At 42.3% G+C, this 18,992-nt stretch overlaps 1 protein-coding gene across 7 annotated transcripts in view; it reads left to right on the top strand.

Moving 5' to 3' along the window:
• Positions 1 to 595: 595 nt before the first annotated feature.
• SYNCRIP (synaptotagmin binding cytoplasmic RNA interacting protein) overlaps positions 596 to 18,992 on the top strand; it is a 26,492-nt gene continuing 8,095 nt past the window's right edge. For 5 of the 7 annotated variants that reach the window (XR_012659572.1, XM_075087226.1, XM_075087225.1 and 2 more), the window contains exons 1-10: positions 618 to 940; positions 2,411 to 2,570; positions 3,445 to 3,563; positions 3,723 to 3,830; positions 5,550 to 5,663; positions 5,745 to 5,921; positions 10,954 to 11,089; positions 11,959 to 12,164; positions 17,148 to 17,297; positions 18,606 to 18,727. Coding sequence is in view for 6 of the 7 variants with exons in the window: in XM_075087226.1 (XP_074943327.1) it covers positions 2,423 to 2,570; positions 3,445 to 3,563; positions 3,723 to 3,830; positions 5,550 to 5,663; positions 5,745 to 5,921; positions 10,954 to 11,089; positions 11,959 to 12,164; positions 17,148 to 17,297; positions 18,606 to 18,727 (1,280 nt within the window). In the remaining variant the exon portion in view is untranslated. Of the gene's footprint in view, positions 941 to 2,410; positions 2,571 to 3,444; positions 3,564 to 3,722; positions 3,831 to 5,549; positions 5,664 to 5,744; positions 5,922 to 10,953; positions 11,090 to 11,958; positions 12,165 to 17,147; positions 17,298 to 18,605; positions 18,728 to 18,992 lie in introns of all 7 variants that reach the window. The other 2 variants (XM_075087221.1, XM_075087227.1) reach the window with 2 other exon arrangements.

The following is an 18,992-nucleotide window of genomic DNA, read 5'->3' as shown; positions in this document are numbered from 1 at the left end:
CCCCTTGGAAAAACGCTCCCTCCGCGCGACTGTTGGGGCGGGACGGGCGCTGTGCAGTCCCGGGCGCCCCTCAGGGAACGGGGTGAGGCGCCTCCCGTCCCCACTGCGGAACGCCGGGAGCGGCGCGGCGCGCTACCGGGCTCTCGGCTGCCCGGCAGCCACACAAAGCGCCGCTCCCCCCTCCCTTTGTCTGCGTGGCTTTGTCTCCTCCGTCGTGTGTGTGTCCCCGTTCCCTCCCCCTCCCACCCCGCCCCAGCGCGCCGCGGCGGTCCCCTTTGTGCCACCTGCGCGCCGTGGGAACGGCCGCTCGCCCAATCCCCGGCCGGCCCGCCGAGCCGCTCCGCCACCGCCGGTTTTTGCCTGGCGCCCGTACAGGTGCAAGGGGGGCGGGGGGGCGCCCCGCACCGCCATCCTTGTGTCTCCCCACCCCGCCGCGGGGCCCGTCCCGCCACCGCCTCTCCTCCGGGCGGCGCGCCGCGCGCCCCGGCCGGCTAACGCTTCACCCGAGCGAAAGTCGTGCGGCGCGCGCATGGAACGCAAGGCGCGTGGGGCGGGGGGGGGCGGGAGACCGCGCGCACGAGGGCGGGGCGGGCGCGCGCGCGCGCGGGCAGCCCGGCGGGCGGGGCGAGGCGATAACCCTTGCGGAGCTGCCTGGGAGACCCCGGGTTTGGGGCTGCGCCAGCGCGCGCGGCGCCTCCTCCTCTCCCCCCCCAACCCGCCCGCCCTCCCCCCCCTCCCTCCCCGAGCCGAGTGGAAGGGGCTGGGGTTGGTGCCAGCAGCGGCGTGAGCGCTCGAGCGGCCGCCATTTTACGCCAGCTCCAGCAGACTGTCCGGACACAACCGAGGGAGCGGAGAAGGGGGGGCAGCTCCTCAGCACGCCGAGCCGCTAGCCGCGCCCCGAGCCCCCTTCGTGCACGGCGTTTCACCCCCGCAGTGACAGGTCAGTCGGTGGGGCGCCGGCGGGCGGGCTGGTGGGGTTCGGGCTGGCCGCGGGTCTGAGTCGGTGGCAGCCGCCCGCCGAGCGGGGTGGGAGCGGGCCGGGCCGGGCGGCGGAGGGGAGGCGGCGGGCGGGAGGCGCACGCTGGGGCCCTGCAGCGCTGTCGGGCCGGGGCCCGGCTGCCAGGCGCTGCGTGATGGGCGGAGGAGCTGGCTGCCTTCGTGGCCGCTGCTGTCGGGCGGGGGGCGGCCGGGCTGGGCCGGTGCCCGCGCACCAGGCCCGGCGCTGAGGCGGCGGTGGCGGTGGCGGGGACCGGGGGGGCACCCGGGCCGTCCCCGCCTGGGGCGCATGGCTCTCGCCTCATTGTCCTGCTGGCTCCGTTGCTCCATTCATTGCCCGTGAGGGGCCGGGCTGGGCCGGGGGAGCTGCTCCCCAGCGGGGCGAGCTGCGACCTCGATGCCCGGCGTGTGCGGGGTGGGGGTGGGGTGGGGTTGACGGGGTCTCGCGTGTCCCGGTCAGGTCGCGAGGCGATGGGCGGTGGGGCAGCGGCGTTTCCCGGCCAGGAGGGGAGGCGAGGCGAGGCTGGCGGCGGGCCCCTGCATTGTTTCGGGGAGAAGTGTGGCCGGGGGGTGGCGGCGGCGGGGCCGGGAGGCGCCGGGAGCAGCCGGCCGAGTGGTGAAATCGGGCCCGGGGTGTTGCAACCACTCTCCAGGGGGAATAGGGTGAGAGGTGGGGAATGGCCGGGGCTTGGGGTGGGGGGGAGCCGCTCCTCCCGCGGGAGTGTGGCGGGGAGGGGGGGAAGTCGGTCACTGGAGGAAGTTGTAGGACATCTGAACGCGCAGAGCACGTGTTTCCATCGGGCTCATGGCGGCCGCCGCCGCCGCCACCGTGGGTGGGTGCGGACTGGGAAGAGCGCTTTGTTCCTCTCGCTTTGCCCGGCCGACACGGGAGCGGAGGCGGGAAGGGATCCCGGCCGCGCCCCGGGCCCGGAGAGGCGGCTCGCTTCGTGGGGCAGCGAGTTTCCGACGGGAGGTGGAGGCAGCAGCGGGTGTCAGTGACGGTATCGCGGCGGTAGCGGCGGCTGCATGTGGCAGGTTTGCTCTTCCTCCCACCCCCGCCATTGGCTTCTTGCTCCATTTCTAACTTGTTCAGAGCCTCTCAGGGAGTGTGTTAGAGAGACGGAGAGAGGGAGGTGAGTCAGAGTGTCTGGCTGGGTTGTGTAAAACCTGCAGTGAAAGCTACCCCACCCCCGCTAGGCAGTGGTGTTAGGGCTTTCCTTTGTGTTAGTGCTTCTTTTGAGGAATTTTCTGCGTCTTCCAAATTAAAAAAGTATCAAGGAAGCGGTCTGTGATTTTTTTCTTCCTTTTTTTTTTTTTTCCACGAATAGGGCAGTCTGTTGCATGTATTGTCACTTGAATTGTTCTACTTGAAGATATTTTTAGCTTAATTGTGATGCTTATTGCATTTGAACAGATATCTGGAAACATGGCTACTGAACATGTTAATGGGAATGGTACTGAAGAGCCCATGGATACTTCTGCTGCAGTTACCCATTCTGAGCATTTCCAGACATTGCTTGATGCTGGTTTACCACAGAAAGTTGCTGAAAAACTAGACGAAATTTACGTTGCAGGTAAGATGTAAAACTTGCAAAACCACACTTACAATATTTTATTGGATTCTGCTGTCTTTGGGCTAAAATAGCAACTTTTTGTGGTTTCCAAAAGTATGGGAACTGCAGTCTTACCAAAATCTGTGGATGTGTTCCATTCAGTGCTTTAGTTTGTCATAGTATTTTTCAGAGAAAAGTCTTGGGCAGAGCCACTTGGGCTGAGGGGTGGAAAGAAGCATGCAGGTGACCATAGCAACGACTGGAATAGGCAAGAGATGATTTTTAGGAGGAATACAGGTGGTGTGGTCTCTGTGCATTTTCTACAGTAGTCGTAGGTAATTAACTGAAGCCTTGGTATTCATCTTATGATGTAAACGATACTTTGTGACATAGCATTTGGGCTCATGGATGCAAAGGTTATTGTATTGGTTCTCTCAGCCATGGTAATAGCTAGCATTTTTTTAAGCTTGATTTTTGGATTGTGGTTGTCACTTTTAGTGCTGCAGTTTATTTGGCTTATAGTCTTATCAAAATGAACCAAGGTACTATTGGTAGGCAAGCGAAGTCAGGTTTTGATAGACCCTTCTGAAATGTGCTTCAGGATATTGAAAATAAACTTGGCCCGTGTAACATTTGAGTTTCACAGAAGTCAAATGAATACATAACTGCAGTACTCTGATTCGTAACTTTTTTTTTTTTGACACTTTTTGATGGGAAAAAAGGTTAAGTACACTTAAATATTTACCTTTAGGAGGACCAAGTGATTTCTTAGGCATAGTAACTTATATTAATCAGTGATTGATTTAGGGATCACTGCAATGTGTTACATGTGTTAAAAGTGGTTAAACAAGGATTGCTGCCCAAATATAATTAGTAATTTTTTCCTTTTCACTAGGGCTAGTTGCACATAGTGATCTAGATGAAAGAGCCATTGAAGCTTTAAAGGAATTCAATGAAGAAGGTGCACTGGCAGTGCTTCAGCAGTTTAAAGACAGCGATCTCTCACATGTTCAGGTAATGTTAAGCAATTTAGAATATAATTGTTGAGGGATAAACTGCTAGTTGACTGGAAAGAAGTTTGCTTAAGTCTCTCCAGTGATCCATATGGGATATATAAAATGAACACTGTATTAGCTCAAGGTAAAATTAGATTTTGGCTTGTCATGTTTTCAGAACAAAAGTGCCTTTTTATGTGGAGTCATGAAGACATACAGGCAGAGGGAAAAGCAAGGGACCAAGGTGGCAGATTCTAGCAAAGGACCAGATGAGGCAAAAATTAAGGTATGTGCCTAAAGGATAAAAGTTACGCTGTCTGTGGTTTTTCAAAGCTGTTGTGACAGATACTTGGATTCTTTTGGAGTTGTGCTTTTCTTAGAAAGGCTATTTTAGATTATTTGTCATTATTTGAAAGCTGTCACTTGCATTTTTACCTGATGTTTTATCCTCTTCAAGAGGAAACAATATACTGTTATTTACTGGAACTGAATATATATATAAAAGCAAAAAAGATTTGACAGTTTGCTCTGTGTCTAGTTGAGACAGTTCTATTTCAGAGCTAAAAGTTTTCAGAAACTTGTCAGCATAAGTCTTTGAGTTCAGAATGCATAACTTCAGCTACTGGTGGTTGTCTTTTGGGTTTTTTTTGTTGTTTGGGTTTTTTTTCCTTCCCTTCAGTTCAGGTTTAAAGCAATTCCACATTAGGGAGGAGATACCATGTGTGTCTGAAAAGACAGATTGTTATGGATTTAGGATTTAGTCCACTTCTTAGACATAATCACTGTTCTCATAAACTGTACCCCAACTTGTCCTAGTAATGGACATGCTATTTCTTGGACCAGGTCTTCTGCTAGCAGGAGACTCCTGTCTCAAGATTTAGGCATACTATGATTTATTTTAAAATTCTGTGATGAGCAACTTTACCAATGTTTAAGGAAAGGAAAACCATCTAGGCATGCTTAGTTGATGTCTTAAAAGGAGAGAGAACCTTTCATCTTTAACTTCTCATGTGTAAACTGCAAAATTAATGTGTTAATAGATTACAAATAACTTATGTAGCTTGTGAAACTAGAAAATCTTTTTTCTCCTGACTTTGAGGCTAGGATTACATTAATTATAAAATCAAAAAAACTGATACCGTTTTTGTCACTTCCACGTAAAACAACAACATGAAGGCTTAGTTAACTAACTTAAAGTAGCATAGCTTTTACTGCTGATGCCTGTAGCATTTAAAAGAACTTTGGAATTTTCCAGTTGTGAAATTGCTAACTCTTGAATATAATTAGGTGTGTTTAATATGTTCTTTCTTTTTGTGTAGAGTTGATTTGTCTTTGTACAAAATTATTAAGATAGTCTAATTTCAGAGGAGTTTCTCATTATATATTTACATACTGAATTTCAGCTAACATTTTAAATTGGTAATAATCTGTAACTGTGTGCAGTGATTCTAGTGAGGATCAGTCGTGCTGTATGTGCCTGCAAGGACTTTGAAGGGGGAGGATAGGAGAAAAGAAGTAGTACTACCACTCCAGTGGTGGGATACCTGAAGCAGTTAGTACAGTGTTCCAGGGGTGTAAGCACTTAAACGTGTGTTCTTTAACTTCACACTTATGAGTAATCTCATTAAGTGAAGGGAACTCCTGTGCATAAATGTTTGCAGGATTGGACGTGCCAAAACAAGAAGTGGCTCAGACTAAGATCTTTCTAATTAAAGGGAAGCTCACTGTTCTATTACTTGGCTTTTTTTTTTTTTAAATGAAAATTAAGGAATTGGGAAAACTCCATGCGAACCTCTAATTTTCTAGCAGTGTCTCTTTACCGGGTAGTTCTAATAATTGTTCTGCAAGTTTCTTGTTGAAGTACTAGCGGTATGCTTGCTCGACTGTGGGAGTTTCAAAGCAGTACAGTCTAAGAGGAATTTTAAGTATGTCTGTTTGAATGAAGTGCATCTAAACTAGTTCAATTTGATATATGGTTTTAAAATCTTAAGTTTCTTACTTAAAGGCACTCTTGGAGAGAACCGGCTACACTCTTGATGTGACTACTGGACAGAGGAAGTATGGTGGACCGCCTCCAGAGTCTGTATATTCAGGACCACAACCGTCTGTCGGTACAGAGGTGAGGAGGAGGAGATGTTTAGGTAGATGTATTCTGTGCAAGTATTTTTTTTATAAACAACGCTCTGTATGTGTGTTGTAGATATTTGTGGGCAAGATTCCAAGAGACTTGTTTGAAGACGAACTTGTTCCATTATTTGAGAAAGCTGGTCCTATATGGGATCTTCGCTTAATGATGGATCCACTCACTGGTCTAAATAGAGGATATGCTTTTGTCACTTTTTGTACTAAAGAGGCAGCTCAGGAAGCTGTTAAACTGGTAAGTTTTCTTGGAGTTTTTTTTCTTTTAAGAATGCTCTCTGGCTTATAAGCAGTTGTCCTGATCCTAATGCTTAAGATGAAACCGTCATTGTTAGATCATTTCATAAAAGCTTACTAGATGTTTTTAAATATTTCCACAATGTGTGTACATTTTTACTGGCTGTATTAGGGACAGGGCAGGGGAGAAAACTGAGGGCACTGCTGCTTTGTCCAATTAGATGAACCTTTATTATTAACAAAAGTTGCCTTAGCAGTGGTGACTTTTGAGCTGTCTGCGTCTGGATGAGTTTTGGAGAGAGGTGGTGTTTGCCTTGCTTTGGTACAAGGGAAGCTTTGGTCTGGTTGGCTGTGACTTCTGATTTGCTTGTGCACCAGCAGGGGGACCCGTGCTGGAAAAATGCTTCTAAAGTACCAGAATTTCATTAGATACTTTGGATGGGAAATAATCACTCTTGAGTGTTAAGGTCTGTCCTGTTTGCTGCAACTGGCTGGGAAAAGTTGTAATTCCTGCCAGGTTAATAAACAATTCCTCTGTTTTACACAGAAGTGTGAAATAGTTAGATATAAGAAATAGGCCACTCTTTAGCTTTCTAGATTTTATGCGTGAAGTATCCATCACTAAAAAAAAGAGGGGGAAACAAAACACAGCCCTGACCCTCATGCTGCCTTTTTGTTTTTCTAGTTAAGCTGAATTGGAATTTTTTGAGCTAGTTACTACTGCATTGATATGGCCAAGATCAGTGTGCGGTATGACCCTCAAGAGTGCTAACAGTACTCATTCTGAGGTGTACTGATACTGTATTAGTATAGTAGGGTTAAATTCTCTGTTTTGAGTTAAGGTGCATCTTAAACCACTCTGATACCCTATTGACATATTAATAACATGAGTCGTTGGAGACAAATCAAGCTGAAGGTGGGAATGTGTGTTGAAAAAATACAGAACTGTCTGCAAAAGTGGAAGCACAAAAGTGTCTGGTATATGCTGTTTAGCTTTTTAAATAAGAATGGTTGGCGTTCCTGTGCGCAGTCCAAAAATACTGAGGACAACTGCATGTACCTCTTTGTACTTTCATTGTCAACCTGGCTATTTATATTGTGTGTGAACTCTTAAGAGTTACGCACATGGCTTAGCAAACCAGTGAATCAAATCAAATCTGTTCTCAGAGGCACCTAGTAAACGAGCGAAAAGGCATTTTTCTTCACTTAGCTGGATTCTGCTTAAAGGCAGCATGCTCTAAAATTTTCCATAAAAGTAACATCGGATCCTAACCTCAGTCTTCCACTAAATGATACAAGGGAAGGAGGTACTTGGTGTCTCTTTATATCCAATCTTTGATATGCTGGGGTGGGGGGAAGCACTGTGTTCTGTTTTTCGGTTAAATAGCCACTGACTGTAATAGTTGAAGTGGTGTGGTTGATTGGGGAGTTTTTCAGCCTTCGTGCTAACTTCTTTGAGGTCAGGGTTAGTTTTAAATTGGATCCTGTGGCATTTGTCAGCTTTTGAATGGTTCCAACCCTACTTGGCTGGCTAATTTGGTTTATTATAAGTTTCCCACGTTGCTTAGGAGTGATTTGCAGGGTACTAGCAAAATATGGCTGTAGAGCTCAGCTGAAAATCATGGGTCTATCATTTGTTATTAGTTACACATGCATGGGAGAGGCTGCTGACAGACCTCTCAGAAATGCTGAACCCTTGGTCCTAGCCATTTTAATATCCTAGTATTTTAACAGGAGGTGTTCTTTTTGATACTACCTATAATCTTCTGATGTGTGTACAACCTACTTCCCAGCTTTCTGGACTCCCTGGGATAGGGGCTCTTTTGTTATTTCCCATCTTATTCCCAGAGGCTGCTTCCCCCCTTCCTTGGGACTTGGAAATATAGCAGAAAGAAGAATAAAGATCTCTGCATTGCCTGTAGGCTTCTGAGTAATAAGAGACAGCTATGAGGTTTTGTCAATACCCAAACTGCAGCAGAGAATAAACTGACCTGTCTTCAGGCTCCTGCAGTTGGTGTAACATATTTTGCATACAATTCATATTTGTGTGGCTGGTGTGTCATTCACAGTCTTTATAACAACTTAATATAAAACTTAACTAAAATTTTTGGGTAAACTTAATGTTGAGTTACCCTGTTCATTAACCAGAAGAAACCTTGCAATTTAAAAGACTGAAGCCTTGATTTTGTTTATGCATATGTATTTTTAAGCCGCTTAAAGGGAGAATTCCTTAAATTGTGTTTGAAATACCCTTGGGGCTGTGCTTGAGACAAAAAGGGAGTGATGCTATGGCCTGATCCTGAGAAGTCTTACAGATATGAAGAGTAGTTAATTTTATGTGCAGTGCTTAATTCAGTGTGGTTAACCCTCACTGCTTAAGTTGAAATGGCATCTCAAATGTTCACGCAAGCACCGACTATGAGTAGTACAATTTTGGTTTTTTTGTTAATCCCAGGCATTGTTTTTCCCATTAACATGTTTGTGTTTACCTTCTGTTTTATACTGGTTAAGAATTATAACTCCAATTATGGTGTTCTGCCTATTCCATATGAAGTTGTTAGATTTCATTTTTTTCAAAAGATTTCTGAGTGATTAAGGTTACTGTAGACATGTATAGGATAAATACTTGTGAGGTGAAGCTTGTAGGAGAACATACTGAAAACTTATAGTAGCATATGGTGTATTTTTGACTAGAGCAAATGAAAACTTGATCAAAGTGCAAGTACAGGTGAGTTAGGCAAATAATGCCCCTTAAGCAGTTTGCCAGCTATGCATAGCAGTACAACTTCCCATTTGCTGCTGGAAATAAACTAAAATTGCTGGTGAGAGTTTAAGTGGATAAAATGGCAAGACAGACCATATGCATACTTTGACCTGTTTGTGAGTAGGTTCTTACAGAACTTAGCAACAACAACAAAAAATCTTATTAGAGTGTCTCGAGGGTATTAATATCTGTTACTAACTTCAGACATTGATTCAGTGGTGACAGGAGGGGGAAGCAGTGTGCTGACATAGCTAATTTGGTAGCCTGACTGTTTTGGCACTTTACCCGGACCATGATTTGGGCCTATTCATGTCTAATCTAAGTTTACAGATGATACGCAAACTGTTTACCTAAAACCCACCACCTTTATATTCAAGAGGACCTAATTCAAGACTGTTTTATTTCTTTTAAGGAAAACATACAATAAAAAGTAGAAGCTAATGTCTTCATACTACAAAGTATGAAGAAGCTACTAGATACTACTGTCAATATGGAATTGCAATGTGGTAGAATTTTTTAATTTTTTAAAGTTGTTATTTTGTTGCCACGAGTTGTATGAGAGGCTCTTTTTGGATTAAATGTCTAGCCAAACTGTGGTCATAGACTTTAACAGGGAACAGTTGGTTATTATCTTCTATTTTCCATGTAGAATAGACTACTTCAGTTGGAAGGGACCTACAGCGATCATCTAGTCCAACTGCCGGACCACTTCAGAGCTGATCGAAAGTTAAAGCATTATTATTAAGGGCATTGTGCAGATGCCTCTTTTAAACACTGACAAGCATGGGGCATTAACCACCTCTCTAGGAAGCCTGTTATGTTGTTTGACCACCCTCTCAGTAGAAAAAAAAAAGCTTCATAATGTACACTTCAGTTAATGAAGAATCAGTTTGTGTCTTGTTTCCAGACTAATAAACTGTCAGTGTTTTCTAAAAGGTGTTTCTTTACAGTAGTTTTTGAGCTACTGTAATCTGTCTCTTCATTAATGTGTATAAGCCTGTCTCTTAGTGGCTATCGTAATATGCAGTCTTCCTGTGCAGCTGTTTGCTTCTTTAAAACCAACTGTTTTTCTGCCACATGGGCAACAGATATGGAGATAGAAGTCTTCTACTGTATGCTACTATGTTTTGAGCCAGAATTAGTTGGGAAGATGCCACTCCAGATCTTATCACATGTACAGTTCTCCTTTTAGCTTGCTTAGGTGCAGTTTTCTAGCTTCGAAAATTTTCAGAGATATAGGTTTTGTTTGCATGAGATAAATATACATAAAAACTCATCTTCATCCTGGTTTTAGTGTACAAAGCAAGAAGGGATGTGGGAGAACTTGCTTTTGCAGAAATGTTTACCACCCAACACAAAATAACTCATAAAATAAATAGCTAGATTAAATTCTAAAAAGCTATCCTGCTACTTGTCGATAAGATGTTGACCACAAAATACATTTTCCTAGCTAAAAAACTGTCTGTTGCAGGGCTTCCAGTTGGAAAGGGGTTGATGTACCACCAGTTGACCTCCCTGCTGCTTATTTGGATGATGCATGTCTGTGTCTGCATCTCAGTGAAAGGCATTTTTTGTCAACAGATGTCTACAGTAATACTTCTTTTTTTTTTTTCTTGAAACTGCTGACTTGTTCAGGGTGTCTTCTAAACAATCTGTTATGGGAGAAGCATTTGAACAGAAGTCTTAGGATTTCAAGTCAGTAGAAGGTTGTTCTTGCTGTTTACTATCTTTACATGTGTAATCTATGTGCTTTGGAAAATATTTGCCAATTGCTCTTGCACATTTTGTAGAGAAGACCTGATAACAGCTCTCTTTCTTTTGTTAACTTTGGAACTTCAGAAGCGAATCTGACTTTAATTGTAACTCCTGTCTTGTATACACACAATTCAAGAATTCATAGGTACAATCTATAGAGGAACTTGCATTTCTTTTTTCCTGCACTGTTGTGAAGGGAGAAGCCTTGACCTTGATGACTTGGACATAAGATTTACCTTTCATGGTTCTACATGAAAAAGTCTCTAAAGAAACATGTATTAAAAAAGAGGCTTAAACAAGAAGGGAAGAATAATTGTTGGCTGAAATTGTGAAGATATCTTAGAGAACATGGCTATGCTTCAGTTGAATATGCATCATAAGAGTGTGTTAAGCGCCAAAGAATTTAATATATTATTAAATGTTATGTTTGTAAAAGTGAGATATTTGGTATGCTGCAGTTGGAGGGGAGTGAAAATCACCTGTAACGGATGATTGTCCAATTATTTTCTTTCAGTACAACAACCATGAAATTCGTTCTGGAAAACACATTGGTGTATGCATCTCTGTTGCCAATAATAGGCTTTTTGTTGGCTCTATTCCTAAGAGTAAAACCAAGGAGCAAATTGTTGAAGAGTTTAGCAAAGTAACAGGTAAGTCAGTAATTGTTTTGCAGAGCTGGAGAGGTGTTAGACATGATGAGTGATGGACTCTTGGCATATGGTTGTGATGATTAATCGAAACGAAGACCACTCAGCATTTTTCTTCTCAGCATTTGACACTTAATTGTTGGTTTGTTGGGTTTTTTTGGTGTTTTTTTTTTTTTTAATTGTGTTGAGGGCTGAAGTATTTGTGATTAGACTAGACGCGTGGTTCCAAGTTTTACCTAGAGAATAAGTGTGTAATGTTTAAAAAAGCCATTAATAGAAATAGATGGTTTAATTATTTCAATGCTAATGGATGTTTTAAAACTTTTCAAGGCAAAACTGAAGCAGGTTGGAGGGTGTAACTAGTTCTGTGCTTCAGAATTCTTAGTGATTTGATAAGGATCTGTTTTTGATAATGACACATGAACTGGCAAAAGTAACATTTGGTGACTTCCTTGGAGCAACACTGAAACTTTTTAGATGTCTTAAAATCATGCAAATTTGATCTCTTGTTGTTTAGACATCCATGGGAAAAACGCATGCTGATAAGTGGCTTAAGGGTTTGAGAGGAGAACTCAAAGTACAACTTCTGGTGGCCCTTACCTCTTCTCAGTTAGAGGAAAGGTACTCTTCCATAGCTACTAAGATTTCTTCACTTAATAAAAATGGAACCTGAGTTGCGATAGAGTCTCTTTGAAAATGCTGGTCTTGAAGGTAGAGAAATTTTAGTATGTACATGGTCTTAAAAGTCTAGTGTGTTCATGCTTTTTTGGAGCCACTTGTTAGATGCATACTTACCAGAGAGATAATCCCTGCTTTATAATACAAATTCATGGATCGAAGCCATAACAAATAAATATTTTGCTTAATTTCAGAGGGTCTTACAGATGTCATATTGTATCATCAGCCTGATGACAAGAAAAAGAATCGGGGTTTCTGTTTCCTTGAATATGAAGATCACAAAACTGCCGCTCAGGCCAGACGTAGGTTAATGAGCGGCAAAGTGAAAGTCTGGGGAAATGTTGTTACAGTTGAATGGGCTGACCCTATAGAAGACCCAGATCCTGAAGTCATGGCAAAGGTAATAAAGCTGTAAGCGAACCGTCATAGGTTTAAAGTGCCCTGTTCCAAAGTAAGTACTTCCTGATGTTAGCCGAAGTTTAAATAGCATCTTTCAGCCTTCTTGACAGAGATGTTGTAGGTGAGATGATAAAAACATTACTACCCTCTAGAACTTATGTGAATTTTAAAACTCTATTGACTGATGTTACTTTGTGCTCCCAAGGCTGAATGTTGAACATAATTCTTGCCAAAATGGCACATAGGGTGAAGTACTTAATTTCTCATCTGGGCTCGCTCATTTGGGTGACTCCAAAAGTTAAAATGGTTTTGTGGCTTGATATTTGGAGGGACAGAAGTCTAGATGCGGTCACAGAACAAGCCTTAATTCTTTTTAACCCTGGAGCTTTGTCAGAATTTGAACATGTCAGCAAGACGCACAAATGTATTTTCAGAGTTGCCTTTAGCAGTTAATTCTGAGAAGTTAGGCAATTGCTTTGTATTTGGAACTCTATTTTTATTTTTAATTTTGGGGGGGTTAATTTCTTAAAAAACTAAGACTGGTAGCATTTTGGATTTCAAATATTTCAGTAAAACTGAAGTCTGGACTGTTAACACTTAACTACACTGTAGCAGTTGTTTTATATATGTGTGGTATTTTGCCAGAAACCAATTACGAATTACCAAAAACAAACAATGCCCAACCCTGTCCTTTTTTTCAGTTGTGCTGTGTAGCTGAGTTGCTCAATGGAAACTCCTAGCTAGCCCATATCCTTACCTCTTGCTTTTTGCTTGCTTTTTGCTGTGCTTTTACTCTCATCTGAGACACGCCACTTGCTGGAGTCCTACTTTGGTGGACCTAGTAAGATAGCTTGGCTGGGATCTCCTCTTTCATGAGCCATAAGGAAAAAGGGTTGGGGGGGCTCATTTTAGGGGAAAAAGCTGCTTTTGTAATACAGGTATTACAGAAGCTTTTGGACTAGCCTGTCTGGAAAATCTTAGTATTCTTGCCCAGCATCACAGACTGTCAGCAGCGGGGAAGAGTTGCAGGTAAAATTTGTTGAAGGTGGCACTTCCTAAATATGGCAGCTTACCTATCTGTTCAGCTTCTTGGCTCAAAAGAGAACGGACCTAATCCAGCAAACTTAAAATAAATGAGCAGGAACTTCTGCTGACATGACTGAACACGTGAGGGGGAAGTGATAGGGGACATAATCAGGTATCTTTCTTAAGTAAGTTTACAGATGTGGGGAGTGAAAGGCTAAAGAAATTAAAGCTTGATAGTGGTTTGCCCCATTAATATACAGTTTTTTAAAGTGTGTTAATACCTTTTATTCCTTTGTATTTTAAATGGGACATGAAAAGGGAAGAAACATAAATATGGAAAATGTGCAGAAAATCAACTTGTACATTTCTAGTGCCATACGCCAAAGAGAGGTCATGGAGCTTGGGTTGAAGTGTATGGAAAAGTAAGACTATGTGAATGAGAATACTGAAGTAGAGAACATCTAGCTTGTGTCTGAAGGCAGAAGTTGAGACAAGCATTGGTATCTGACCTTTCTCGCTGGCTGTGTCCCTTACTCTATTCTTGCAACAAGGAAGGTCTGTACTCCAGTCTTTTTTGCCCACTTACTGTACATTTGGAGAAACTCTGACCACGTCTGGCACTTCTGGAGGTGTTAGGTTTACTTTCTGTTTGTTGTTTTTCTGCTAAGAGAAAGAACAGCTGAGCTGCTGCTGCAGTCAGTAATCTCCCAGGTGTGAGCTTCAGGTTGGCTGTCACTGCTTCTGTGTACTGTCAGTCTGGGAGCAAAGGGAGAGCTATTGATCCTTGTAAACTTACACATTCCTGTGGTAGAAGGCCCTGGAGGAAACACTGTGAGTAGAAGTAGGTTGCTTTTGTCAGAGTAATCTGATTGGCGGATTTCTTGTCAAGATGGCTAGAAAAGCAAGTGCATAAGTGCAAACTATGGAGAAGACACATTCACTTTTGTAGCCAGAATGTGAACAGCATTGTCCTAAATACCTCACAGAAGCAGCATGTCGTCTCATCAATATATGGACACATACTAATTTAAATTTCCGAAATGTTAACTCGAGCCTTTTTTCCTTTCCCCTCCAGACTCTTGCTTAAATGCTGTGGGGAGTACTGTATGGATGCATACTTAAAATCTAAATGGGCCATTACCTTAAATGTGAAGTACCTTGAGCGTGATGAGGTAGAAAGCTAGATTCTGAAGCTAGATGTATGTGCTGCAGGAGATCAGTGCTTTTACTGACAGATCAGAGTATAATTGGTTAAGTAATTGCTTTCTGGTACAAAGTGAAGGTTTTTTTCCAACGTCCAGTAGCTGTATTGATTGCTTAATTTCTCCTAAGTATTATTTTGATGCCTCTTTTATCTGTAGTGCAGATAAATCTGTTAATGTTTTATTAGATTTCTGTAGCATGGCTGAGTCTACAGAGGATATTCTGGAGTGGCAGGTTAAGCAGATGAATAAAGTCTTATGCTTCTGGCTGCCTGGTGGATTACGGGACAGGAGACAGTGCTAGTAACCCTTGGGTAATGTGGTAATGAGGTCTGAAGTGCTTGTGCTGTAGGTAAGAGGAGGAAAAGGAACAGATCCCAGAAGTTTTGGGGGTAGTCTAACCCTAAGCAGTTTTAAAAGTGGGTTCTGTCTATGACAAAATACTGCTGCTGGGTATATTGCTTGTTAGGTGTGTATTTATGGATCCCTGGTGTTATAATCTGTGAGCCTTAATGAAGAGGACTTCCTTTGTTTTTTCTTTTTTTTTCCTTCCCTCTTTAGATAGCTTAAATGAAGTAAAGATGGATTCATCTTCTCTCAAGCTAGGCTTTGACCTGCCTCCTACCTTTGACATCTTTGGTTCAGCTATGCTTTTAGCCTGTAACATGACCAAAGGTGTTTAAAAAATTTCAGCAGTTAGAGATTAATGGATTTGTCTACACTGGAAAGCATTTAAATTAGTTGCTTTTTACTTCTTTAAAAAGTGTTGTGTTAGCACATCTTGTAACAAAAAAGTTATTATTTTTGAGGTTTTTTTATCATGTCTGACACTGTCAGTCATTGTGGATTTATTAGTGAAAGTTACTTAGGTTTTCTTGAGATTTAGTTTTCCTCCTTTTGTAGAGTACAAGAATAAGGCACGCTTGTTTGAAAGTTTTTAAAACCATTGATTACATCACAAAACTTCCTGTGATTCATTTTCATGAAATAAGGTTAAGGTAACAGGACATTTTTAGTAAAACGTTTATTACACATGGGTTACAAAAAATAGTGGTTGCTCTTACTGTCAAGGCATGTAGGAGAAGCTTAATAGAGGGCAGGAAGCAGCCTTCCTCATGGATCTGGCTATGATGTTTATCATCTCCTGAGAATCAGCAAGAGTAACTACGCGAAAGATGAGAGTTGATACTCTGAGTCAGATTTATGATCTGTAGCATCCCTTCTTCCAAACTCTGCATCCCATCCTCATTCGGCTAGTGAGTGAGACAAAGATTTATGGAAGTCTGTCGTGTTTGTTTGTAACTTAATTACATAGTAATTCTTAAAAAAAGGTGTTTATTGAGTCAGAGTGTGTGATGGGAGTAGAGATTATAGCTCTGCTTCAAAAACTGAAGCATGCTTTCTTTGGTTCCTTTACACACCCTGTGTTGTTTGTCTTGACCTTCAGGGTTAGGAGTGGGAAGTCAGTGGTGCCATGTACAGTGTTCACTCTTTGTCATCAGCTAGGTTGAAACCACTAGCAGCAGAGGGGGTGTCAACAAAAGTTGCAGGTCTTTGCAGCTGATGCACCACTGCATTGTAGGAAGGTAAGACTGTGAGCATCCTTTGGCAGTAGGAGGTGACTAGGCTGTCAGGGCATAGTGGCAGCATATGGAAGGGACTCTCCCCAACAAGTCAGAAGCTCATAAATTGTGAGAACTCATGGATGATATAATGAAAATGTGCGGATGTACGGTGTTTTAGTGCAGTGTCAGTGTGGACACCAGAACAAGTCTTTGAATACTGACGGGTCTCTAACATATGGGATTCCTGGTGTCCAGTGTACATTGTCTGCTATATTAAATAAGAGTCTAGTTTAAGCCTTTGTCAAACTGCCCTGTATTTTCTTTTATCGTAAGCAGCTGTTGGTGATGAAACTTTATATTGATGATTTAGCCACTGTCAGGCAGTTGACAGGACATATGTCAATAGCTGAAAGATAACGAGCCACTCTGATCTTGTAAGTTGCGTAGCAGTCTTTGTGTAACTTATGGGCCATGTTGTGTGCTTTAGAGAGCTGGGGGAGGGAATAGACTTTCAGAGTTACTTGGAGGTGGCAGTTCCTCAAGGGAAGGACACAGTTTGACTTGTGAGAAAGTCCAAGGGTGACTTGGCAGTGTCAGCCTTAGTATCTCCTCCTGTCTGCGTTCTCTCTTCTAGCTGTGGATTCAGGTCACCAAGTGCTCCTCAGGCAAGCACAGTCCTGATGCTAGGTATTTGGTGTAGCTCTAGCATGGGAGCCACAAGTTTAAGCAGCTTGAGAGTGGCAGGCCTGTCACCTCTGACCTAGATATTATAGTGATGACTGTTCTACAAATACCTGAGCAAAAACCTGTCTAAACAATGAAGTGTTTGATGAGTTAATTATTTTGTGCGTAACCAATCCTGGTTCCCTTCTTTCAAGTCAAAGTGTTCTGAGTTGAAAATCACTTCTGCTAGGATTCTTTTAAACATTAACACAAATTGGATTGATTTTCACAATACTCATACTTGTAATGTAATCATGTTTGAAAACATGTAATATTTCTATTAGGGGATTTGGGAGCTAGCTTATGCTGTATGAGTATCTAAATATATGTATATATGTATATGTATATAACATGCTGTACCTAAAATGTAATTATGTTTTCAGTACTGCCAATAGTAATGACTTGCAAAACTTCACCTTGTATTTTCAAATTAGATCATACTTCTAAGTTTTTTGGTTCCCCCCCCAGGTAAAAGTTTTGTTTGTACGCAATCTTGCCAATACTGTAACAGAGGAGATACTAGAAAAGGCCTTCAGTCATTTTGGAAAGCTAGAGCGAGTGAAGAAGCTAAAAGACTACGCTTTCATTCATTTTGATGAACGGGATGGTGCTGTAAAGGTAAGTGTGGAGGACTGTAACTGTGTGTGTAAGTAGTGACTTCAGGCAACATTTAGAAGCTGTATGCTTCTTTTAACTTGAGAAAAAGCTCTGTCTGGAGAAATGGTAACACATTGTCACTGATAACTCTGTCCTCTCTGGGTGTCTCCTAGGAAGATGCAGTTGCTAGCTTGAAAAGTGGATCTTAGATGCACCTATCCTAAGTAATTCTGCTGACGAGTATCTAAGATAGTCACGTGTTATCATTTGAAACGGAAGTGCCAGAAGTTGAATTACTCTTCTCACCAAATTATTGATAGAATCTAAAGCAGTTGCTCTAGGGCAGATTATAAAAACTTAGGTAATGCTTTTATTTTCCAGGAACAGAATGGCTTGCTTTTCATGGTGTGGAATAGCACCTTTTCTTTTTGCTGAGAGGTGCTGGACAGCTGAGTAACTGTCATTCCAGGATTTTGCTAGCCTGGTCTTGGTGTTTGGTTTTTTTTTTTCCCCTTCCTATCATCTGTTGTTAGGAAGGGCAAGTGTAGTTTCTCTCCTGCCTATAGCAATCTGTTTTTTATGTTCTGTGGGAGGATGCAGGATACAAAGGGATTCAGTTTTTCTTACTCATCCAGATGCCTTAAAGCAGATACTTGGGAAGATGATGGAAAGAGTCTTTTCACAGGATATGTATCCCATCAAGGCTTAGCTATGTAGAGTCCCTAAAACTGGCAGAATTTAGAATCCCACTCCTTGACTTTAACTTGTAGCAATTACAGTGACCCATGGGAATTGTATGTTTCGGGGTGGGGGTGTTTTGTGGTGGTGGCTTGTTCTGGTTCTTTGTGGTCAGAATGAGACTATTACATTCCAATTTTTTGCTTCTGGTTTAAAAAGAAAGTTACATTTATTACAAGTAAAATTAAGGAATAAAACATACACTGATCTCTAGTTTTAGTAGTGTTTGCATGTGTGCTGATATGAATGAATTAGAAATTCATTCCCTTATTGCAAAATCTGTACTTTCAGAGGACAGTTCTGTCACTTCATTAACTGAAACAGCTTGCAAATATTGAAGCCCGTTTACAGTTTTGAGTGGAAGATTTCTAAACTGATACATGCAGTCCTGGTTTTGAGAGCCAAGTTAAGAGGAAATGCATAATTCCGGAACCCACGATACTATGCTGTCTGATTATTTTTAAAAAATTTTAGCTTTATATTGTTAATTCTGGATAACAAATTTTTAAATGCATGCTCTAAAAGATAGAATAAAATTAATAACTTCAGATATGCTTAGAAGTATATTTAAAGTCTGGTTAATTCCTTCAGGCAATGGAAGAAATGAATGGCAAAGATTTAGAGGGAGAAAACATTGAAATTGTTTTTGCTAAGCCACCAGATCAAAAAAGGAAAGAACGGAAAGCTCAGAGACAAGCGGCTAAAAATCAGATGTAAGTGTAAATGCATGCACATATGTTGTATTACTTCTGAAAGACATGTACACTCCTACAGAATTAGAACTTCTGAGTATTTTAGTAGGTATACTAGAGTGCATACAGGTTTTTCTGGCTTCTCTGAAAATGTTGGATTCATTTAAGTTATTTGCATTTTATTTAAGATCTAGTAGCGGCATTGGTGAGAATTCAGGTACTGTCTTGCTCCGCTCTTCAAGTGTGAGAGCACCAGAGGAAATGTTTGAAGGTCATGAAACGTACA

The sequence above is a fragment of the Phalacrocorax aristotelis genome, chromosome 3 (genome assembly GCF_949628215.1).
Source record: "Phalacrocorax aristotelis chromosome 3, bGulAri2.1, whole genome shotgun sequence".
Classification (NCBI taxonomy): domain Eukaryota; kingdom Metazoa; phylum Chordata; class Aves; order Suliformes; family Phalacrocoracidae; genus Phalacrocorax; species Phalacrocorax aristotelis.
The sequence above is the reverse complement of the archived record's forward strand: the minus strand, read 5'-3'. Positions and strand labels throughout refer to the sequence as shown.